Below are 25,660 nucleotides of genomic sequence, written 5' to 3'. Positions count from 1 at the left end.
TGGGCCAGCAGCCTTGCGAGTGGTAACACGTTTAAACGTTTTACTCGCATTGGCCATGGTGAAGGAGAGCCCAAAGGCTTTGGTAGCGGGCTGTGTCAGTGGCACCGTATTGTCCTCAAAGCGAGCAAAGAAGTTGCTTAATTTATCTGGGAGCAAGACGTCGGTGTCTGCGACGGGGGTGATTTTCTTTTGTAATCTGTGATTGACTGTAGACCCTGCCACATACGTCTCGAAATTGATGCTTTGCTTGTTTGATTGCCTTGCGGAGGGAGTAGCTGCACTGTTTGTATTCAGTCGTGTTTCCGGTCGCCTTGCCATGATTGAAAGCGGTGGTTTGCGCTTTCAGTTTTGTGCGAATTCTGCCATCAATCCACAGTTTCTGGTTAAGGAAGGTTTTAATGGTCACAGAGGGTACAACATCTCTGATGCACTTGCTAATAAACTCGCTCACCGAGTCAGCGTATACATCAATGTTATTGTCTGAGGCTACCCGGAACATATCCCAGTACACGTGATCGAAGCAATCTTGAAGCGTGGAATCTGATTGGTCAGACCAGCGTTGTATTGACCTGAGCATGGGCGTTTCCTGTTTTAGTTTCTGTCTGTAGGCTGAGAGCAACAAAATGGAGTCATGGTCAGATTTGCTGAAGGCAGGGCGGGGGAGGGCTTTGTATGCATCACGGAAGTTCAAGTAGCAATGATCCAGAAAGCTACCAGCTCTTATCGCGCATTTGATATGCTGATAGCTACAATAAATGCAGCCTCAGGATGTATGGTTTTCAGTTTACATAGAGTCTAGTGAAGTTCTTTCAGGGCCGACGAGGGATCTGCTTGGGAGGGGAGGGGGGGGGGGGGTGGATATACACGGCTGCTATAATCGAGGAGAATTCTCTTGAAAGATAATGCGGTCGGCATTTTATTGTAAGAAATTCTAGGTCGGGTGAACAAAAGGACTTGAGTTCCTGTATGTTGTTGTGATTACACCATGAGTCATTAATCATAAGGCTTACACCTCCGCCCTTCTTCTTACCAGAGAGATGTTTGTTTCTGTCGGCGTGATGCGTGAAGAAACCGGGTGGCTGTACTGACTCTGACAACATATCCCGAGTGAGCCATGTTTCCGTGAAAGAGAGAATGTTACAATCTCTGATGTCTCTCTGGAAGGCAAATCGTGCCCTAATTTTGTCAACCTTGTTATCTAGAGATTGGACATTGGTGAGTAATATGCTCAGAAGCGGTGAATGGTGTGCTCGCCTTCTAAGTCTGACCAGTAGGCCGATCCGTCTGCCTCTCCTCCGGTGACCGCGTTGTTTTGGGTCGGCCTCTGGGATAAGATCGCATGTCCAGGGTGGAGGTCCGAACAAAGGATCCGCTTCGGGAAAGTCGAATTCCTGGTCGTAATGATGGTAAGTTAACATCGCTTTTATATCCAATAGTTCTTCCTGGCTGTATGTAATAACACTTGAGATTTTCTGGGTTAACAATGTAAGAAATAATACATTAAAAAACAAATAACTGCATAGTTTTCTAAGGACCTGAAACGAGGCGACCATCTCTGTCGGCGCCATCTTGCTAGTCTCATTGCAAAGGGTCTGAATACTTACGTAAATAAAGTATCTGTTCTTAAGGTTTTATTAATTTGCTAAAATTTCTACAAATCTGTTTTCAGTTCATCATTATGGGATATTGTGTATAGACTGCTGAGGATTTTCTTTTATTTAATCCATTTTAGAATAAGGCTGTAATGTAACAAAATGTGGAAAAAGTCAAGGGGTCTGAATACCATCCAAAGGCACTGTATATCTACAGAAATAAGATAGATCCTGCTTCTGTAGCCTACATTTATACTACCCACCACTGCGACGTGTACTCTCTCGTTGGCTGGCCCTCGCTTTATACTCGTCGCCAAACCCACTGGCTTCAGGTCTTCTACAAGTCTCTGATAGGTAAGGCCCTGCCTTATCTTAGCTCACTGGTCACCATAGCAGCACCCACCCGTAGCACGCGCTCCAGCAGGTATATCTCTATAGTCACCCCCAAAAGCCAATTCCTCCTTTGGCAGCCTTTCCTTCCAGTTCTCTGCTGCCAATGACTGGAATGAATTGCAAATATCACTGAAGCTGGAGACTCTTACCTCTCTCACTAGCTTTAAGCACCAGCTGTCTGAGCAGCTCACAGATCACTGCACCTGTACATAGTCCATCTGTAAATAGCCCATCCAACTACCTCATCCCTATACTGTATTTATTTATTTATCTTGCTCCTTTGCACCCCTGTATCTCTACTTGCACATTCATCTTCTGCACATCAATCACTCTAGTGTCTAATTGGTATATTGTAATTACTTCGCCACCATGGCCTATTTATTGCCTTACCTCCCTGTATATAGATTTTCTCCAACTGTATTATTGACTGTATGTTTTGTTTATTCCATGTATTCCGTGTTGTTGTATGTGTCAAACTGCTTTGCTTTATTCTTGGTCAAGTCGCAGTTGTAAATGAGAACTTGTTCTCAACTTGCCTACCTGGCTAAATAAAGGTGAAATAAAACATTTATAAAATAAACATTTCAATACTTATATAGGCTACTGTATCAATCAATAATTAATTTGTTAATGTCATCACACAGCATAGTCATTCATGATTTTAATTTCAATGAAACATTTTAGTTTGAAAATATGAAAGCAACCCTTGAATAATTTGCCTAAACAATCAACAAACCGTTCTATTTCAGCAATTGCAATCACGAATGCATGCGACTGCTTTTAGTCTTTGCTGTAATAAAGGCTTTACAAAAAAACGCTACAACATACTCTGGTACACTTACAATTTATTTTGTGTTGTTTACATTGTTCCAAATGGTCAGAAAAATTATATTGTAATCTAACAACACCTGTTTGGCACAGATAATATGCACGCAGCGCTTTATCCTTACCTTTTCTTTTCTTGACCTCCAGTATTTTCCACAACTAGTCCAATTTATTCCACACATCTGACTTCCTAATTTACCTCCTGAGCAACCAGTAAACATTTTGTTTCATTTCTGTTTCAAGTTTATTTGGCATGTCCTCTGCATCCATTTTGCTATAACATATATTACAGTGTTCAGAGTTTGTTATAACCAATTTATTGATGTGATTATGATATACTATACAGTTGAAGTCAGAAGTTTACATACACTTAGGTTGATGTCACTAAAACTTGTTTTTCAACCACTCCACACATTATTTGTTAACAAACTATAGTTTTGGCAAGTCGGTTAAGACATCTACTTTGTGCATGACACAAGTAATTTTTCCAACAATTGTTTACAGACAGATTATTTCACTTATAATTCACTGTGTCACAATTCCAGTGGGTCAGATGTTTACATGCACTAAGTTGACTGTGCCTTTAAACAACTTGGAAAATTTCAGAAAATGATGTCATGGCTTTAGAAGCTTCTGATAGGCTAATTGACATAATTTGAGTCAATTGGAGGTGTACCTGTGGATGTATTTCAAGGCCTACCTTCAAACTCAGTGCTTCTTGCTTGACATCATGGGAAAATCAAAAGAAATCAGCCAAGACCCCAGAAAAAGAATTGTAAACCTCTAAAAATCTGGTTCATCCTTGGGAGCAATTTCCAAACGCCTGAAGGTACCATGTTCATCTGTACAAAAAATAGTATGCAAGTATAAACACCATGGGACCACGCAGCCGTCGTAACGCTCAGGAAGGAGACGTTTTCTGTCTCCTAGAGATGAACGTACTTTGGTGCAAAAAGGGCAAATCAATCCCAGAACAACAGCAAAGGACCTTGTGAAGATGTTGGAGGAAACAGGTATAAAAGTATCTATATCCACAGTAAAACGAGTCCTATATCGACATAACCTGAAAGGCCTCTCAGCAAGGAAGAAGCCACTGCTCAAAAACCACCATAAAAAAGCCAGACTACGGTTTGCAACTGCACATGGGGACAAACATTGTACTTTTTGAAGAAGTGTCCTTTGGTCTGATGAAACAAAAATAGAACTGTTTGGTCATAACGACCATTGTTATGATTGGAGGAAAAAGGGGGAGGCTTGCAAAGAACACCCTCCCAACCGTGAAGCACGGAGGTGGCAGCATCATGTTGTGGGGGCGCTTTGCTGCAGGAGGGACTGGTGCACTTCACAAAATAGGTGGCATCAAGATGTAGGAAAATTATGTGGATATATTGAAGCAACATCTCAAGACATCAGTCAGGAAGTTAAAGCTTGGTCACAAATGGGTCTTCCAAATGGACAATGACCCCAAGCATACTTCCAAAGTTGTGGCAAAATGGCTTAAGGACAACAAAGTCAAGGTATTGGAGTGGACATCACAAAGCCCTGACCTCAATCCTATAGAAAGTTTGTGGGCAGAATTGAAAAAGCGTGTGCGAGCAAGGAGGCCTACAAACCAGACTCAGTTACACCAGCTCTGTCAGGAGGAATGGTCCCAAATTTACCCAACTTATGGTGGGAAGCTTGTGGAAGGCTACCCGAAACATTTGACTGAAGTTAAACAATTTAAAGGCAATGCTACCAAACACTAATTGAGTGTATGTAAACTTCTGACCCAGTGAGAATGTGATGAAAGAAATAAAAGCTGAAATAAATCATTCTCTCTACTATTATTCTGACATTTGACATTCTTAAAATAAAGTGGTGATCCTAACTGACCTAAGACAGGGAATTTCTACCTGGATTAAATTACGGGAATTGTGAAAAACTGAGTTTAAATGTATTTGGCTAAGGTGTATGTAAATGTCCGACTTCAACTGTAGGTTAGGCCCTATTGGTCACAGGCATGCGATGCATACATGTATCACGTAAAGAGAGCAAGTGTTGAGGGAATATGGAATGTTTTTCCTGAACAAATTACGGATTTCGATGCCAGAACTTTTCAGTCTGAAATGGCTGTAATTATGTTGCAGCTTCAGCAACACGGACAGCGAGGTAACACTGTTGATGTTCTGTGGTGGTCGCTGCAGCAGAGAGGAGAGAGAGACAACGACGCTAGTCACACAGTCACTTGCTGTCTTTTTTTTAACACAGAGCAGCAAGTCTGAGCCCCGCCCGGCACAATCAAATCCATTGCAGTCGGAATCCCTCTAGTTATTTGTGTATCTTAATTATTTCATCAAACAGTGCACTTAAAGCATCAGACAAGCTCAATGCATATAGTTGATTGGTCGAAAGAACAGACGACTCTCGGTCAAACAAGATTTTTTTAGTCGGGGACAGCCGTATGCAGGGGCGAAAATCTGATATCAACTTTGGAGGGGACAATTACATGACATTTTCTCAAGAGCAATTCCTGAGGGGGACACCAAAAGTAGTGCTGTAACACATAGCCTACATTGTAATATGGTAAATGTATATTGAGGAACCAAAGAAATAAGGTGTTTGCCGTACTTCTAACTACCGGTACCCAAAACTACACAACTAATCACAACAGCAATACCATTGCCTTTAACAAATCTTAGTTCAGTCACCAGTTTAAGTTGAGAGTGGGGGTATCCATGGCATTTTCCAATTATGTTCCTATTTTACAAGTAAAAAAATTTGAGAACCTTTCATAATGTTGCCAAAGACTCAACAAACTTACCTGAGACTCCCTGTCTCTGCCAGTCTGTCCCTGCATATCTGTCCCCAACTCTGCTGTCTGTGTGCCATCTGTTGCCTGCTCTGCCTAATGACATCATTGTGAAACATTTCCATTAGAATTTCATTTCTTTCTTATGAACATTTTATCAACTAGTCTTTGAGATATTAGGCTACTAGGGTTCTTACTTTGCGTTTTGGTGTACTGAAAAATACTCTGATGTCCGTCTTTTATTTTTCTGCCATTTTTCTACCTGGCTGGCTGGCTGGCAACACACACACACAGTGTGTAGGTTATTTACAGTAGGAGATGGGCTTCTATCATCTTATCTTTTATCATTCTATTTGGGCTTCGATCTAAAAGGTAGCTAGCAAATGTGAAACGGATTAAAATGACAAGAGTTGACAGCTGTATGAGTTCACCATTTACACAACATATGCTGCAACCTTTTGTAATTTTAATAGTTTGTTTCATATTGGCTGGCTTCCAACAATAGCTGAATTTGCAAAGCTAGCGAGCACCAATTCTGTTTCAGTGGTGTTTGCTATAATCTTTGCTACCCGGGTTAAATAAAATAAATAAATAAAAGTTCCCTTGGGACAATTTAGCTTTTGTAACGAGACCATTAAATATATTTAAGACAATGGTAGAAGAGAGTGTAGTTCTGTTCAGTTTGGACTTCAGTTTATCGCTAACCTTATCACAGGGACTTTGAAGCACTAATTTACATCATCTGCATGCTGATCTTGGAATAAATTGACTATAGCAAAGATTCCATATTTGACGAGGCCACATAAATGGAATAGGTACTAGCTAGCTTAATAGTTAATATTTGCGCGCTAGCTCTGCATATTCAGCTAGTGTGTGTGCGCGATTGACTGGATTAACCTCACGTCAGTTACGTTCATTGAGTGCCTTTCAGACAGTAGATACGACCCCTCTGTTACCTTGCCAACTAAGGAACTGGCAGTGGATCAAACCATTGTGAGGCAAAGGGTGGGGGGGTCGCAATCTTTTGAAACTTAAAAACGCGCTATTAACCTCTATGGGACCGGCGGGACGAATTCGTCCCACCTACGTAACAGCCAGTTGAATCCTGTGGAGCGATTTTTAAAACGTTTGAAATGCTATTACTTCAATTTCTCAAACATATGACTATTTTACAGCCATTTAAAGACAAGACTCTCGTTAATCTAACCCAGTGCTTCTCAATTATTTTCTGTTACGCCCCCCCTAGGAAGAAGTAAACATTTCGCGCCCCCCCCAACTCTCCGCCGCGACTGTAAATAGTATCATTTGTCTATAAAATTGTTATAAGTACACCTCTGCATAACATTGTATCCTTATTAACATTAAAGAAAAAGAAAAAAGAAAGAAATATAGATCAACTTACAACAAAGAATAACTTTATTAACATTGTTTTTTTTAGTTTGTAACAGAAAAGACTTCAAGTGCATCAATTTGCCAGAAATTTAAAAAAAAATTAAACCCTTATTTAAACTGTAAACATTTTTTGACCATTTGATACTGAAAAATAAAATTAAATATAATCAATAAATAATAATAAATTCAAATTGATCAGCAACATTAACTCAGGAGCACAATATATGAAACATTTTGACCTATAAAACAAAAATGAATAAAACAATTTGTGCTGATTTTTTTTTTTTAATCAAAATGAGGAAGTCAGGATTAATGGCTACAATGAGCACGTTTTGCAGAGCACAGCTTTTCGAAGCGGGGTTTGAAGCATGATACTGCAACTCTCAGCTCCTGCTCAATGTTTAGCTGGGACCTGTACTTGGTCTTCAGTGCAGCAACAGCAGAGAAGCCAGTCTCACAAAGATAAGATGTTGCAAAAGGAAGAAGAATGCCCATGGCCCTCTGCCCTAAGAGTGGATACTGCCTCTCTACACTCAGCCAGAATTCACTCAGTGTCTGTGATGTGAACCTCAGTCTCAATGTGGAGTCAGACGTCATATCAATGAACTGGTCCTCCTCTGCAGAGCTGAAACCAGTTGGAGCTGGTGCATTGAAAGGATCTCTCACCCAGTCATATTGGGAACTGTTTTCAGGGAAGTACTTTTTAAAGAATCCCATCAGTGATGAAATATGCTCCTTAATATATGGAATCACTGAGGTGGCATCATAGTCAGTAGTGTCAACAAATTCATGCAGGTTCTCGAATGAATCAGTATTTCCTTCATCAAGTCGCCTGCCCCACATTGCAAGCTTTCGAGTGAAAGAGCTGATCTTGTCTGTGACCTGAGGGAGGTGTTTATCTTTCCCTTGAAGCTGTAGATTTAGTTCATTTAGCTTTCCAAATATGTCACTCAGGTAGGCCAGTTTTGCCAGGAAGTTCTCATCACTACATTTTTCTGTGATGTCATACTTGTGCTCCTGCTCCAAAAACATTCTTATCTGCTCTCTGAGCTCAAAAACTCGGGACAAGACTTTTCCTCGTGACAGCCACCTTGCTTCACTGTGAAACAGCACAGCTTGATGTTCAGCTCCCATCTCCTCACAGATAGCAGAGAAGACTCTTGTTTTTAGTGGTCTGGTCTTTATAAAATTGACTACACCTACAATGTCAGTCATAACCTCACTTAATTCAGAGGAAAGGTGCCTTGATGCCAGTGCTTCTCTGTGTATAACACAGTGTGTCCACTCAGCATTAGGTGAGGCCTTCTTGATGAGTGCCCGAAGTCCTTTTCTCATCCCTGCCATGGTCTGTGCACCATCACTGCAAACACCAATGCAATTCTCCCACTTTAGCCAATTCTCAGTCAGGAAGTAGTCCAGCATTTTGAATAGCTCTTCAGCTGTGGCTCTGTCTCTGACATATTTACAAAAAAGTAGATCCTCACACAGGGAGTTTGTCATGTCAAAACGTACATAAGCGATAAACAAACAGTCTTTGTTGCTGTCAGTTGCTTCATCGAACTGTAAGGCAAAACGTTTGTCTTTGAGTTTATCTACCAGCTGTTCTTTAATATCGTTAGCAATGTCATTTATACGTCTGGCGACAGTGTCATTGGACAGAGGGATAGTTTTTATTTTTGCAGCACTTGCGTCATCCAGCATGACAGAGACCATGTCTAATGCTGCAGGCAGTATCAGCTCCTCTGCTATGGAGTGGGGTTTTTTGCACTGAGCAATTTGGTACGCCACCTTATATGATGCTAACAGTGCTCGCTGGTTTACTGAAGTAGCATTCACAAAGCGGGACGATTGTTGACAATATTCGGCACGTTTTCGCTGAAAAAAACTCAAGCGGCTTATAAGCGTGATTGGGGTGTAATGTCTTTAAGTGACGCCTTAATTTATTTGGCTTCACGCAGTCCGCTGCCAACATTTTTAGACACAGTAAACATACCGGTCTTTCCTCGTCTCCCACCGTAGTCACAGTGAAGCCAAGCGCGACATACGCTTCGTCATATTTCCTCGTCTTAGCTTTCGGGAGACTTACGTTTGTCTCATTATCTCCGTCTCTCTCCGCCTTTCTTCTCATCCCTGTTAAATATTTTTCCATGGTGTCTCTTAAGGGTTTGTTATCTGCACTTCATATCTCCTGCTCTGTGCTGTGTGCTCTTGTTCGGTTAAAAAAAAAACTACTACGCGGCAAAAAAAAGCGTGTTCCCCGGGGTCACGCGCCCCCCCTGGCATCGCTCCGAGCCCCCCCAGGGGGGCGCGCCCCACTATTTGAGAAGGACTGATCTAACCACACTGTCCGATTTCAAAAAGGCTTTACAACGAAAGCAAAATATTAGATTATGTCAGCAGAGTACCCAGCCAGAAATAATCAGACACCCATTTTTCAAGCTAGCATATAATGTCACAAAAACCCAAACCACAGCTAAATGCAGCACTAACCTTTTATGATCTTCATCAGATGACACACCTAGGACATTATGTCATACAATACATGCATGTCTGTTCAATCAAGTTCATATTTATATCAAAAACCAGCTTTTTACATTAGCATGTGACGTTCAGAAAAAGCATACCCCCCGCAAACTTCCGGGGAATTTACTAAAAATTTACTAAATTACTCACGATAAACGTTCACAAAAAGCATAACAATTATTTTAAGAATTATAGATACATTACTCCCCTATGCACTCGATATGTCCGATTTTAAAATAGCTTTTCGGATGAAGCACATTTTGCAATATTCTAAGTACATAGCCCAGCCATCACGGGCTAGCTATTTAGACACCCACCCAGTTTAGCCTTCACCAAAATCACATTTCCTATAAGAAAAATGGTCTTACCTTTCCTGTTCTTCATCAGAATGCACTCCCAGGACTTCTACTTCAATAACAAATGTAGGTTTGGTCCCAAATAATCCATCATTATATCCAAACAGCGGCGTTTTGTTCGTGCGTTCTAGACACTATCAGAATGGTAAATCACGGTCGTGCGCATGGCGCAGAACGTGACAAAAAATTTCTAAATATTCCATTACCGTACTTCGAAGCATGTCAACCGCTGTTTAAAATCAATTTTTATGCCATTATTCTCGTAAAAAAGCGATAATATTCCGACCGGGAATCTGCAATTAGCTAAACAGCCAAAGGAAAATACTGCACGGGGTCGAATCGCACACGCGCCTAATTCCATTGTCCTCTGATGGGACACTTGGAAAAGGGGATTCTGTGTTTCAGCCTGAGGCTGCCTCGTCATCGTTCAGGTTTTTCCCGGGTTCTGAGAGCCTATTGGAGCCCTAGGAATTGTCACGTTACAGCTAAGATCCTGACTCTTCAATAAACAGAAGCAAGAACAACAACACCTTGTCAGACAGGGTACTTCCTGCATGAAACCTTCTCAGGTTTTTGCCTGCCATAGGAGTTCTGTTATACTCACAGACACCATTCAAATAGTTTTAGAAACTTTAGGGTGTTTTCTATCCAAACCTGAACAATAATATGCATATTCTAGCTTCTGAGTTAGTGTAGGAGGCAGTTAAAAATGGGCACATATTTTTTCAAAAATTCTCAATACTGCCCCTTGGCCCGTAGAGGTTAAGTGTCTATAATCAGCACAATTGCTTTCAATGCGTATTATTAATATTATTTAAATGACACAGTTATGTTTCAGTGATATATTGGGGGGGACAAATCATATTTTCCCCAGGATGGGGGGGTCGTGTCCCCCCCGTCCCCCCCCGGGATTTCCGCCCCTGGCCGTATGTAAAAGTGATGTCAATACTATGAAAACGTCACATAGCCTACTTTTTCTCTCCCTCTCTTGCTATACTGTTTGTGTGTTTGTGTGTTGCACTCGGAATTGGCATTTACTCTTATTCGCGGCAGATTCAAATTAGCTACTGTCATGTAGGACATTTCACATCAGCTATGACTATAGAATATGCGCTTAGTTCGACTGAGTTAGATTTCCAAAACTCTCCCACACAGAAAATATTGCATTGTGTCACACATTTAACAGAAATGTAGCCTATAGATCTCATTATTGAAGTTTAAGTTATGAAGCCTGTAAGAATTTTTGATAAATTAGTGATGCTCAGCCTGTTGAGCTGATCTGTGCGTGTTGGTAGGCGCAAATTATGTGTAGGCCTACTGCAGCCATCGCTGCATTTCGGATACACAAGTTGTAGTGGGGCGAGTATCTTTCTTGTGTTATTATATAAAGCGATGCTTGTTGATGTGTACGGCTACATTTCAGATACATGTGAACAGTACTAGTTGTTGCCCCCCGTGGATTTAAAATGCCCACTCAGGCATGTCATCCTGGGTCACAGATGGGTCAAAGTAAGGAACAACAAGTACTGTCTGGAAACAGACCTAAACCCTACCATATGGTGACTATAATATGTGGATTTACTGTATACTGTATAGCACTTTTTTATGCAGGTGTTCAATGGGAAGTCACCTCAACTCACCTCATCCACTACCAAAATTTGGCATCAACCTGAACACTGATGTCTTGCCAAGACTCAAAAAACTGGTTCAAACCTCTGACCTCAAAAGACTTCCATCCTGGTAAAGGTTAAATGAAAAGGATCAACATAGCAAATCTGTTTACGCCAATCAGATTTATTTCTCCATAGCCACAGTCGATCAATTTCTGTCTCTGAAGTACTGTTCAGAGTTAAAGCATATAGCTGGAGATTACAACATGACATCATAGCTTTGTTTAGAAGTTATCGTAAAGATCTTAACTGTGCTCTGTCTGAACTACGCTCTGTGTGTTTCCCACATCCCATCCAACACTATTCCTGCACTCCCTAAGTGGGAGAAATGGTCTTGTAAATGGATGGAAAATCTTACCCTGCAAGGGTCCGTATGGATGCAGGGTTTTCTTGCAGCCAAGCAACAACACACCTGATTCAACTCATCAAAGGCTTGATGGATTATGATTATTTGAGTGTGTTACTGCCTGGATGGAGCAAACACCTGCACCCACACTGGCAGTAATGTAGTGGTAAAGAGAAAGGGAAACGCTAATGCTAACAAAGGCAATTTTAGTTCCATTACTGGTTCATTTTAAATGCTAGGCTATTCTCCAAAGGATATAAATGGTGTATACGTGTATTTCACTACATCACTGCTGGACACCAGACCTGACAGTGTAAAATAGCCCACCCTTGGTCTAATAAAACAAGAGATATTTTTGGTTTCAGCCCCATCTGTAGTTCCGAGGCGCAGGCTCTGTTTAAAAACCAATACACAGCAGAGGCATCTGTCAAACTTAAACCCCATATTAGATTTCTACATGTGTTTTCAAAAGGTACTGGGCCCGCTGGCTTCAAAGTAAATGTCAGCTACCTCTCTCACATATTTGGATTAATGTCTGAAATATGAGCCATATGTCAATCAATTCTCCCTGAGGAGAACAAAGGCCTGCCTCCATTTCAGATGAAGGGAGTTTAATGCACTGTATATAAAGCACAGGCTGCAATCTGAGTCTGAGTCATACATTCACACACATCACACACGTGTATGTACACACACCATACATCACACACATACATGCTGGCACACAGGCACACACATCCCTTACACATGCATTTGTATAGGCCATCTATTTCTCTGTAATGAACTGGAGGTCCAGAGCTAGTGAAGGATGAGGACATCGATCATGGTGCTGTTGGATAGCGGTCAGAGGAGAAGACAAGGGCAGACCAGACAACACGTAGCGGAGAGACTCCGACCGCCATTTTACATTACTATTGAACGCCTCACTGAGACACATAACTTACATTGATGTCAACACCCATAGAGACTGAAAATAGCCCTCTGTCTCATATGCAGCACGCTACATACATGTGCAGAGGGCAGGGGCACAGACCAACACACATGAACACTTGCACACACACACACACACACACACACACACACACACACACACACACTCTTGAACACGGATGTGCACCAAAAGAAACCTATCGACACAAAACAAGAAAAGAGACAAAAAAAATACAGATTCTCTCCCACATATACACCACATATACGAGACACTCCCACATAAACACCACATATACGAGACACTCCCACATATACACCACATATACGAGACACTCCCACATATACACTACATATACGAGACACTCCCACATATACGAGACACTCCCACATATACGAGACACTCCCACATATACGAGACACTCCCACATATACACCACATATACGAGACACTCCCATATATACGAGACACTCCCACATATACACCACATATACGAGACACTCCCACATATACGAGACACTCCCACATATACGAGACACTCCCACATATACACCACATATACAAGACACTCCCACATATACAAACCACTCCCACATATACGAGACACTCCCACATATACACCACATATACGAGACACTCCCACATATAAGAGACACTCCCACATATACACCACATATACAAGCCACTCCCACATATACAAGACACTCCCATATATGCATAACATATGAGACACTCCCACATATACGAGACACTCCCATATATACACCACATATACAAGACACTCCCACATATACGAGACACTCCCATATATACACCTCATATACGAGACACTCCCATATATACACCTCATATACGAGACACTCCCACATATACACCACATATACAAGACACTCCCATATATACACCACATATACGAGACACTCCCATATATACGAGACACTCCCACATATACGAGACACTCCCACATACACCACATATACGAGACACTCCCATATATACGAGACACTCCCACATATACGAGACACTCCCACATATGCACCACTAGCATGTTGTCCGGGTGTGCTGTTGCCACTTGATGCCTACCTACAGAGCACAAAACCTCAAAAAATGCATTGAGAGCCCCTCTCCCTCTCTTTTTCTCTCTCACACTCATAAGAGCCACAGAGACAGACAACTACTGCAGTCTCATATAGATAAAGGAACGCAGTCTGATGAGATTGCAGTATTTCTCTCCCTCTCCCTCTCTCTCTCTCTCTCTCACACACACACACACACACACACACACACACACACACACACACACACACACACACACACACACACACACACACACACACACACACACACACACACACACACACACACACAAAAGGCTGGACTTCAGTAAAAGAAACACATAGTTATGGAGGAACACATTTATCTGTCAGTCCCATCTCGTTTCATCCTGGTCAAATCACTCTCACTCAATCTCTCTCTGTCTCTCTCTGTGTCTCTCACTCAATCTCTCTCTGTCTCTCTCTGTGTCTCTCACTCAATCTCTCTCTCTCAATCCTTCCTTCTCTCAATTAGTCCATCTCTCTGCATCCCAGTCTGATTACTCTCTCTCGCTCTCTCCTTCTCTCTGCATCCTGTGTGATCACTCTCTCTCTATAGATATCCCTATAAGTGCTCCAGGCTGCATCTATCAATCACATAAGTGTTCAAAACAATTATTATTCATATCAGATACACTTTTAGTTCATGTGTAGATGGGCTGAAATATGTACACACAGGTGGAGCAATTGAAGGACAGAGTGAACAAGGAAAAGAAGGAGTGAGGGGGAAAGGAAGATGAAGTGGAAAAGAGGGAAGGAAGATGAGTTGGGTGGAGGAAAGTGGATGGAAATAGGTTGGAGAGAGTGAGAGGATGGTGGAAAAGGAGAGGAGGATAGAGAGACAGCACAAAAGGATGAGAGAGTAGGCCTCTGCAGTGATACAGCCTAGCTCTATATACCTTATGCATTTATGAATTTTAAAAAAAACAGCCAACCAGTCATTCACTTAATAAATCAGTGAAACCTGGCAAGCCACCTTCCATGCTCTGCTCCACTTCACAGCGCTATCAAAATAGCGCGCTGAACGATGGATGATCCCGACTGAGTGCGTTATCGGCAACCGGCGGGCAGCCTTTTAAGTCCAACTAGCCACTCCGTATTGTAACTGTTCCTTCCCACTGGACACACACTGATTGAATCAACGTTGTTTCCTCGTCATTTCAATTAAATGACGGTGAACCAACGTCGAATAGACGTTGAATTGACCTATGTGCCTAGTGTGTTGAGATCAACATTTCACACTGGAATACAAACCACGAATCACTGTCACACGCACACACACACACGCAGGCAATCAAACACACACACACACGCATACACACACACATATACACAAAATGCCGGTGCCCAGCTTTTGAAATTGCCAGGCGTTTGAAATGGATGTTTGTCTTGAATCTATTAGTCGCTGCCACATATTTTCGCAAGCAGCCCAGCAGCCCAGTAACAACAATTATATGGAGGAAAAAGCACCATCAGACTCTCTGGGATTCCAATGTTCTGTGAATGACATTGTTCTGAAACTCACCGTGTCCCGGACATTGTTCTGAAACATTGACTGTGTCCCGGGATTTAAAATTCATGGTGCATATCGCCACGTGATTTGCACTCATAACTTTACATGAACAAATAATGAAGGGTAAGGGCTTATCCCACAAAAAACTTACCAAAGTTTGCTGGTACTGGAGCGACCGATTCTCGGCTTTGTCCTTTGCCGGCATCGTCTCAAAATCCTCATCCATATGACCTATCCACGGTGCGCATTCATTTGTCACTCACGAGATGAATGTTTTGGCCTTTAGACAGCTATAGCCATCGATACGTGTGCTGTGTAACAGGTTATTATCATAGCCTAATCCCTCCGCTGCTACTGAAAAACTAGCGCGATCAGAGCCAGATGAGTAGCCGCATATGCGGGTTGTTTCAACGCCGATTCCCTCCTCCAAGCGTTGGTACAGTCTGTCCCAGCTGAGTTCGCAGGGAGAAGAGTTAATGTTTTGTATTTTGCAGGGGTGGTGCAGGGTCCAAGCACAATGACCTTACAATGATGTATTGTATTCGTTCCAATACCTCTTATCTGTTTCTCCTTGAATCTATCCGTTGGCGCTCCGGTGTTCTTTTGCCTGCAGGTGAGAACTGGTGAGTTATCATTGAGGTTTGGTAATAAATAACCTTAGCTACACTTGTTTAAAGAACAATACAGTAGCCCAAAGTACAGTTTATATGGGCCAGAAAAACACTAAACTGATCTTAAATCATTGTCAAGAAGCAATTTCATCCTACCTCAGTTCAGGAGAGTAGATATGCTTCATTTTTGCTCAGTTAATTAAGAAGTAACTGACTTAATGATCATCAATTAACTATGTATTTGGGACTCCTGGAATATATGTAACTTGCGACTTTCTGTATAAAGACTAGTCCAATATTTTGCAGACATATCGATTAAAACAAAATGATCATTAAAGTGCTAATTAATCCAGAATAGACCTAGTAAAGGACTGTCAACGTGGCTAATGGCCTAACAGTTTCTGGGAAAAGCAGAAAATAAATGAAGACATCTAAACTGGCCTGCGGTAATCCATTTTTGTACCCCAATACTGGAGCACGAGCATTCAGCACCATGGAGAACACCACAATCAGCGCAAAGTAAATAGAAGACAGTTGATAGCTGATTTCAGCACCACTGCCGCTGAATAGCACCGCGCAAGACAACTGAGGCTACTTGTGTATGGAGCTGTGGCTGCAGGAAGGCCTGCTGAATATACATGTTATTGTTCCCATGTCCCTTTCACCTGAACTTAAACAGGGAATCAAATGGAATGTTACAGCAAATCTGCTCTCAAGACTCTTTGGTATCCAGTAGCGAAAACATCCACTTATCTCTCTGGAGGATGGCAAAAAGAATGGAACATGCTCTCTCTTCTGGACAATTGTCCTTGCTGAGAGCAGTTTCCACACATATACTCGCCTTTACTCATTCTCAGCCTATAATATACACAGGAGAGGCTGTCTGTAGAGCCGCATCCAATTGACATGCATAGTCCATGGCTTCCTTGATACATAAATCTACACTTTAGCCTCTGTTGTCTGCATGTGTGGTATAAATTGGATCTCAGTTCAGATAAGCAACGTCTGGGTCTAGGAGGATTGACTAACCATGGCCTGGCTGTACGCCAAAGTATCTCTCAGATGTACAGCACAGTAGCCATACAGTTGACACAGCTATGCTTTTAACACACTGAGTGCTCAGGGAAAAGGGAACTGCAGTACAATCCCAATAACAGCATTTAGAACCAGTCTCTCCACAATGGATTAGTGGGGAAAAGGGATAGATAAGTGCTTGGGTGATCAGGGCTGGAATAAGAGCCCTCAGCTCTGTTTCACCTAATAAAGTAAAGGTACTGTAATTCAAATGGATTATAGACTAGTTGCTATGCTGGTAGCTATGCAGGGTCATAAAGTACTAGCCCATTGAGTGCATGCAGTGTTTTGAATCACCCACTAAAGTTACAGTGTTCATTTACAGTACTGCTTATACATCGCCATCCGTCATCGCACAGTCAATGAGTCAATCAGAGGGAAAAGAGACGTCAAGACGAACCATCAAAAAGCACTTTTTGACATGAGGACATTCTGAAGATGAATGGATAATTTAGTGCTAAAGATAAAGAGGGAGTAAAAGGCTTTGCCTTTCTGTCAAGAGCAAGAGATGAGTGCAATGGGAGATTTGAATGGGTTGAACCAAGTTTCAAGACATTCATGAATGCTCAGTGGAGTTTTCCTTGACATTTGATTGGTTACATTTAAGCAAGTAATTCCAATGTATTTAGTTTAGGGTTAGAGTTGGGGTGGAATTTGAACCAGCAACCTTGTATAGCATCCTGCGTGTTCCGCCCTGCACCCCATCCATCACCAACCTTCCAGCTAGCACAAGCTCTGCCCACTGACTGTTGAGCTTCAACCAATCCCATTTGTTCCAACTGCCCTTAGAACAAGACAGAATACAGACAAATCTGTCTGCTGAAGGACAATATGATTTCATACCCCATATTCAAAACTGAATTTGTCAACTTTTGATGATACTCAACATTGACCTTTCACTCACCCAATCTGCAGCCTACAAAACTGGGCAATCGGTCACTGCATTTGTTCCTTATTAATATTACATGTTGTGGTTTTCAACTAGCATACTAAATATATATTCTGTTTGTTGTGCAGTGCGTATTTGCCATTTAGCTCCAGGCCTTTAGGGCCTTTGGGTATCAGTGGCTTTGATATTTTATGAAATGAAAGACTGAATTCCCCTGAGAGAAACAGCTTCTGATTGGCTGAGACAGAAGAATTTCACTGCAGTATTGAGGCTGTTGATAGGCTGTTGGCACGGTAATGGAATTGGCTCATGGCAGAGCCATCTATTTAAGCCCCATTTCCACTGGCACTTAAAATTAGGGCCAAATTAGGGCCAAATTCAAGCTAGCTCGAATGGAATTCTCAAATTCGAGCTGGGTTGAGGGAAACTCGGGCCAGCGCTGCCCAGTTTCACAACTGGTGCCAGCTCGATTAGAATTCGGGATGGTGACGCCCTTACTATGCCACCACCAAGCTGATCACTGCTTGATGCTGACACAATGTTAGCTAGCTCATCTGGGCTTGTTGCTGTTAGCTAGCACATGGACAAGCAGTACTGCAGTTGTCAGACATGACACGAATTACCACCAAAGCTGGATCCTTCATACATTTTTCCACTAAACAATAAACTTTTGTGAGAACAGTCAGCCCTTGAACGCTAGCTACTTAACATTAGCTATCAAATCAAAGTTGAAACAAGCTAATGTGAGATAGCAGGTATTTTAGCTGGCCAGGTCGTATTGAAAGCTAGATAGCTAGCTAGCTACATCATATAAAACCTGTCGTCTGGTTTGCTTGGTTAGCTAGCTAATAGCCAATGCCATGGCATCAAGGTAGGAATTAAGCTAGGTAGCTAGCCTGTTATGCTAGCCATGATGCTAACTGTTTAGCTAGCTAGCTAACATCAGCAAGCTAAATATATGGCTCTGAGTCTGTCTGGCACTGGCAGGAGTATAGGGTAACTTTAGTTACAGCATGGTGAGTGTGAATTAAATTCTCCAACATCTTGCTAGCTAACATTAGCAAACCCAGCTGCAGTCACACATTGGCTACCTAGCAACATGACATAACTTCTAATTTCTGGAGGAAGGGGAAACGCAATGTGAGCTAGCCCACCAAGGCCAGCCCAACCTGGGTTGACTTCAAAGTGCCAATGAAAACAGGGCTTTAGAGAGTTGGGCAATTGAGATTTCTGCATTATGATGTCTTTACATGGCACTAAAACATTTAATGGCAGCGGTGGCAGCGCCCCATTAACATTACATGGGGAATATTTAAAATAATGTTATACCATGGGTGGGTCTAATCCTGGATGTTGATGGGTTAAAACCGCATTCAAGATGGTGTGTATTTCACAACTACCACTGGCTATGACCGTGAAATGCATTAATCCAAATAACGTTTTTGGATTCCGGTTGAGCATGTGAATGGAGAAGAAGCTTGTGGACGAGGCTCCTACACATTAGTTAATTATGCCAAATTTTTACTTTGCTGTCACGTCCTGACTAGTAAAAGGGGTTGTTTGTTATTGTAGTTTGGTCAGGGCGTGGCAGGGGGTGTTTGGTTTGTGTGTTTCGGGGTTTTTGTTTTATGTTCTATATTTTCTATTTCTATGTGTTTGTCTAGTTTTTCTATTTCTATGTTGGGGTTTTGGAACGACCTCCAATTAGAGGCAGCTGGTTGTCGTTTCCTCTAATTGGAGGCCATATTTAAGTGGGTTAGTTTTCTCTTGTGTTTGTGGGTGGTTGTTTCCTTGAATAGTCAGTGCACCTTACGGGACTGGTTTTCGTCGTTTGTTTTGTGTAAGTGTTTTGGTTTCCTTCAATAAAAGAAGATGTTCACTATACCCGCTGCAGTTTGGTCCACTACCTATAACGACGCGTGTGACATTTGCATTCCACTTACTTACATAAACTCAGCAAAAAAAGAAACGTCCCTTTTTCAGGACCCTGTCTTTCAAAGATAATTCGTAAAAATCTAAATAACTTCACAGATCTTCATTGTAAAGGGTTTAAACACTGTTTCCCATGCTTGTTCAATGAACAATAAACAATTAATGAACATGCACCTGTGGAACGGTCATTAAGACACTAACAGCTTACAGACGGTAGGAAATTCAGGTCGAAGTTATGTAAACTTAGGACACTAAAGACGCCTTTCTACTGACTCTGAAAAACACAAAAAGAAAGATGCCCAGGGTCCCTGCCCATCTGTGTGAACGTGCCTTAGGCATGCTGCAAGGAGGCATGAGGACTGAAGATGTGACCAGGGCAAAAAATTGCAATGTTTGTACTGTGAGACGCCTAAGACAGCGCTACAGGGAGACAGGACGGACATCTGATCATCCTCGCAGTGGCAGACCATGTGTAACAACACCTGCACAGGATCAGTACATCCAAACATCACACCTGCGGGACAGGTACAGGATGGCAACAACAACTGCCCGAGTTACACCAGGAACGCACAATCCCTCCATCAGTGCTCAGACTGTCCTCAATAGGCTGAGAGATGCTGGACTGAGGGCTTGTAGGCCTGTTGTAAGGCAGGTCCTCACCAGACATCACCGGCAACAACTTCTCCTATGGGCACAAACCCACCGTCGCTGGACCAGACAGGACTGGCAAAAAGTGCTCTTCACTGACGAGTCCCTCATTAAAATGCAAATCAATTTATAACATTTTTGACATGGGTTTTTCTGGATTTTTTTGTTGTTATTCTGTTTCTCACTGTTCAAATAAACCTTTGTCAGTGGGCAAACGTACAAAATCAGCAGGGGATCAAATACTTTTTTCCCTCTCTGTAACTCCAAAGCCAGAGGGGTTGCAATTTTGATTAGTAAAATACTACATTTCTCTACTACTAATGTTATTTCAGGCAGTAATGGGAGATATTTAACCATAACTGGCACCATTTGGCACACACCTGTAGTATTGGTCAATGTATATGCTCCCAATTTTGATGATGTTGAATTTGCCAATGTGCTGCTGGGGAAAATCCCTTCTCTGAACACCCATCTTTTGATATTTGGCAGGGATCTGAATTGTGTTATTAACCCGGCGTTAGACCGCTCCAACCCCAGAACTATGTCTCCTTCTTCTATGTCAAAGTCCTTCTTAGATTTTATGGTTCAGAACGGGTGTACAGATCCCTGGAGATTTCAGAATCCCCAGGCAAGAGAGTATTCTTTCTTTTCACATGTACACCATTCTTTTTCTCATATTGACTATTACTTTATTGATCACAAGTTACTTCCAAATGTCACCTCTTCTGAATATTTATCCATCGTAATTTCTGACCATGGACCTTTAGCCCTTGACATAGTCCTATCAGGACAAACTCGTACTCCTCTCTGTTGGAGATGTAATTCTCCTGTCTGATGCAGACTTCTGTAACGTTATCTGCACTTCTATTGATCATTTAATTTTTTCAAATCAGACAAGCTCAGCCTCTCATTCTCTCTTATGGGAATCAGTTAAGGCCTATCTTAGAAGATACATTATTTCATTATTTCTTATTCTTCTCATTTAAACAATATTTTGTCCACTAAAGATGCAGAATGGTTACAATTGAATTCACGTGGTACCTACTATGAACATGGCTACAGGGCAAGTCGTCTGCTCGCACACCAATTAAAATGCAGCACTGCTACCGGCCTGATTCCCCAAATGAAAGATTCCTCTTATAGCTTGATTTCTGATCCTACGGGGATCAATGACACCTTCAAATATTTCTATTCCTCCCCGTAAATGTCTGAATTTCCATCAGATACTGCCAATATGACTACATTTTTGGGTGAACTGGAAACTCCCACAGTTGAGGCTGAAACTGCAGATGACCTTGATTCTCCTCCCAGCCTTGCAGAAGTTACTCAGTCTATCAAGTCAATGCAGAACAGCAAAGCTCCAGGGCCTGATGGGTTTCCAGCTGAGTTCTTTAAGAAATTCCATACCAAGTTAGCCCCTTTACTTGTATCTATGTATAATGAGTCACTTGAATGTGGCTCGTGCCACCTACCCAAACACAGGCTTCAATAGCGCTTCTCCTTAAGGAGGGGAAAGACCCCACTTCCTGTTCTTCATTTAGGCCCATAAGCCTCCTTAATGTGGATGTAAAGGTGCTGGAGGATGTGATAGTGAGGCCACTGGAAGTAGTCTTACCAAGACTCATATCAGAGGAACAAACAAGCTTTATAAAGGACAGATACAGATTTTTAATATTTGGATGCTGTTTAACATAATTTATTAGAAAAATGTATCTCACTCCCCTGAAGTGGTAATCTCCCTAGACACAGAGAAGGGATTCGACAGAATTGAATGGGAGTACTTATTTGCTGTTCTTAAAAAAATGTGGATTTGGGGACAAATTTAGCACATGGATCTGTCTCTTGTATACAGTTGAAGTCGGAAGTTTACATACACCTTAGCCAAATACATTTAAACTCAGTTTTTCACCATTTCTGACATTTAATCCTAATAGAAATTCCCTGTTTTAGGTCAGTTATGATCACCATTTTAAGAATGTGAAATGTCAGAATAATAGTAGAGAGAATGATTTATTTCAGCTTATTTCTTTCATCACATTCCCAGTGGGTCAGAAGTTTACATACACTCAATTAGTACTTGGTAGCATTGCCTTTAAATTGTTTAACTTGGGTCAAACGTTTCGGATAGCCTTCCACAAGCTTCCCACAATAAGTTGGGTGAATTTTGGCCCATTCCTCCTGACAGAGCTGGTGTAACTGAGTCAGGTTTGTAGGCCTTCTTACTTGCACACGCTTTTTCAGTTCTGCCCACAAATTTTCTATAGGATTGAGGTCAGGGCTTTGTGATGGCCACTCCAATACCTTGACTTTGTTGTCCTTAAGCCATTTTGCCACAACTTTGGAAGTATGCATGGGGTCATTGTCCATTTGGAAGACCCATTTGCGACCAAGCTTTAACTTCCTGACTGATGTCTTGAGATGTTGCTTCAATATATCCACATAATTTTCCATCCTCATGATGCCATCTAGTTTGTGAAGTGCACCAGTCCCTCCTGCAGCAAAGCGCCCCCACAACATGATGCTGCCACCCCCGTGCTTCATGGTTGGGATGGCGTTCTTCAGCTTGCAAGCCTCCCCTTTTTTCCTCCAAACCTAACGATGGTCATTATGGCCAAACAGTTCTATTTTTGTTTCATCAGACCAGAGGACATTTCTCCAAAAAGTACGATCTTTGTCCCCATGTGCAGTTGCAAACCGTAGTCTGGCTTTTTTATGCCGGTTTTGGAGCAGTGGCTTCTTCCTTGCTGAGCGGCCTTTCAGGTTATGTCGATACAGATACTTTTGTACCTGTTTCCTCCAGCATCTTCACAAGGTCCTTTGCTCTTGTTCTGGGATTGATTTGCGCTTTTCGCACCAAAGTACGTTCAGCTCTAGGAGACAGAATGCGTCTCCTTCCTGAGCGATATGATGGCTGCGTGGTCCCATGGTGTTTATACTTGCATACTACTGTTTGTACAAATGAACGTGGTACCCTCAGGCGTTTGGAAGTTGCTACCAAGGATGAACCAGACTTGTGGAGGTCTACAATATTTTGGCTGATTTCATTTGATTTTCCCGTGATGTCAAGCAAAGAGGCACTGAGTTTGAAGGTAGGACTTGAAATACATCCACAGGTACACCTCCAAATGACTCAATTAGCCTAACAGAAGCTTCTAAAGCCATGACATCATTTTCTGGAATTTTCCAAGCTGTTTAAAGGCACAGTCAACTTAGTGTATGTAAACTTCTGACCCACTGGAATTGTGATACAGTGAATTATAATTGAAACAATCTTTCTGTATACAAATGTGGGAAAAATGACTTGTGTCATGCACAAATGTCCTAACCGACTTGCCAAAACTATAGTTTGTTAACAAGAAATGTGTGGAGTGGTTGAAAAACGAGGTTTCAAATACCTTGGAGTGAATGTAACTCATTCATTACATGCTCTGTTTTCTGCTAATTTTGATCCCATCCTTATGCAAATTAAATCTGACTTTCAGAGATGGGGTAGCTTACTACTATCACTTATAGGAAGGATTAATGCTGTAAAAATGAACCGTTTATCCAAATTCCTTTATATATTTCAATCTATCCCATTGTTTTTAACCAATGTTTTTTTTTAAATCAATCAATCAGGTTGTTACCACATTTATCTTGGGAGGAAAGGTACCCAGAGTCAGTATATCTTTACTTGAGAGATGCAAGTTTAGAGGAGGACTTGCACTACCCAACTGTTTATACTATTACTGGGCAGCCAACTTTCAGACATTGCTATTCTGGTTACATGCTCCAGATACCCCATGGTGCCACATTCTTGTATTTCTGTTTCTCTTCCTGCATTACTCTGCTCTTCTCTCCCAGCACCCCCCTCTCCCTATACTGGCAATCCTGTAGTGCTTTCCAAACTTAAGATTTGGTACCAGTTTTGACTGCATTTTAAATTCTCCTCTGCATCTACTATGGGTCCTATTGATAAGAATCACTTATTCCCTGTTTCCCTAATAGATCATGCTTTCTCTTACTGGACAAGGAAAGGTATTAAGTCCTTCCAAGACTTACAGTAGTAGTCAAGAGTTTGGACACACCTGCTCATTCAAGGGGTTTTCTTTATTTTTTACTATTTTCTACATTGTATAATAATAGTGAAGATATCAAAACTATGAAATAACACATATGGAATCATGTAGTAACCAAAAAAGTGTTAAACAAATCAAAATATATTTTATATTTGAGATTCTTCAAAGTAGCCACCCTTTGCCTTGATGTTTTTTTCTTCTAGTTTTCCCAACCTGGCATCTAAATACTCTTTGCCTCCATCTCACTTTTTACGTTACCTTCAAATTAGGCATTGTGTCTCCTCACAATGTTCTGGCTTCCCTGCTCCACCCCCTTGCCAACCCTGGGATGGTTTATTGACTCTATGACCTTGACAGAAAGCAGTCATTTCTCAGATATATCTGTGTATTATGTCATTAGACAAAAACAACAAAACTAAATTTGCTTGGGAACGGTAAATGGGTGTTGAATTCACACAGGAGTGGTGGAATGAGGTGATTGATAGAGTACGCTCCACTACATCTTGTGCTCGTCTTGGTCTCATACAATGTAAGGTTTTACATAGAGTGCATTTTTCCAAATCCAGATTGTCTGACATATATTCAAATGTAAATGATGAGTGTGAATGATGTCATGTCTCACCATGTGACCTTTAGTCATGGGATATGGTAAAATCTTTGTACTTACATTGATGTACAATTTGTAAAACTTGAATAAAAATACATTAAAAAAAATAACCATTGTCATCTCGGGCCATGCCAATATATCCTCCAAACCATGGCTTCTCGGGCATTATCACTTAACTATGTAACTGAATGTGTAGAATTAGAACAATATTAAACATTCTAAAAGTTGGCCCAACTCTCTGAATACATGGCTCTGGCTCATGGTAATGGAACAGAACCCCAGGCCAACAGAATCACCGGCCTGCACGCATACAAATAACTATATATGAATGGACAAAGCCATCAATCATGTGACACCATTCATTCTTATGTGAAGATTCAATAGCACAGTGAAGCCAAATGACCTTCGGTTAAGCTGG

The 25,660-nt window shown here is 41.6% G+C and overlaps 1 protein-coding gene across 6 annotated transcripts in view; it reads right to left on the bottom strand.

The window, feature by feature from the left end:
- The window catches only part of LOC115169850 (chloride channel protein 2), a 132,650-nt gene that overhangs the window by 103,064 nt on the left and 3,926 nt on the right, over positions 1-25,660 (bottom strand). Inside the window, exon 1 of one of the 6 annotated variants that reach the window (XM_029725885.1) lies at positions 15,575-15,814. The exons of the other annotated variants lie outside the window; for them this stretch is intronic. Coding sequence (XP_029581745.1) covers positions 15,575-15,649 — 75 coding nt within the window. The 5' untranslated portion in view covers positions 15,650-15,814. Of the gene's footprint in view, positions 1-15,574; positions 15,815-25,660 lie in introns of those variants that run through there. 6 annotated transcript variants of the gene reach the window in all.

The sequence above is a fragment of the Salmo trutta genome, chromosome 31, assembly GCF_901001165.1.
Source record: "Salmo trutta chromosome 31, fSalTru1.1, whole genome shotgun sequence".
NCBI lineage: Eukaryota > Metazoa > Chordata > Actinopteri > Salmoniformes > Salmonidae > Salmo > Salmo trutta.
The sequence above is the reverse complement of the archived record's forward strand: the minus strand, read 5'-3'. Positions and strand labels throughout refer to the sequence as shown.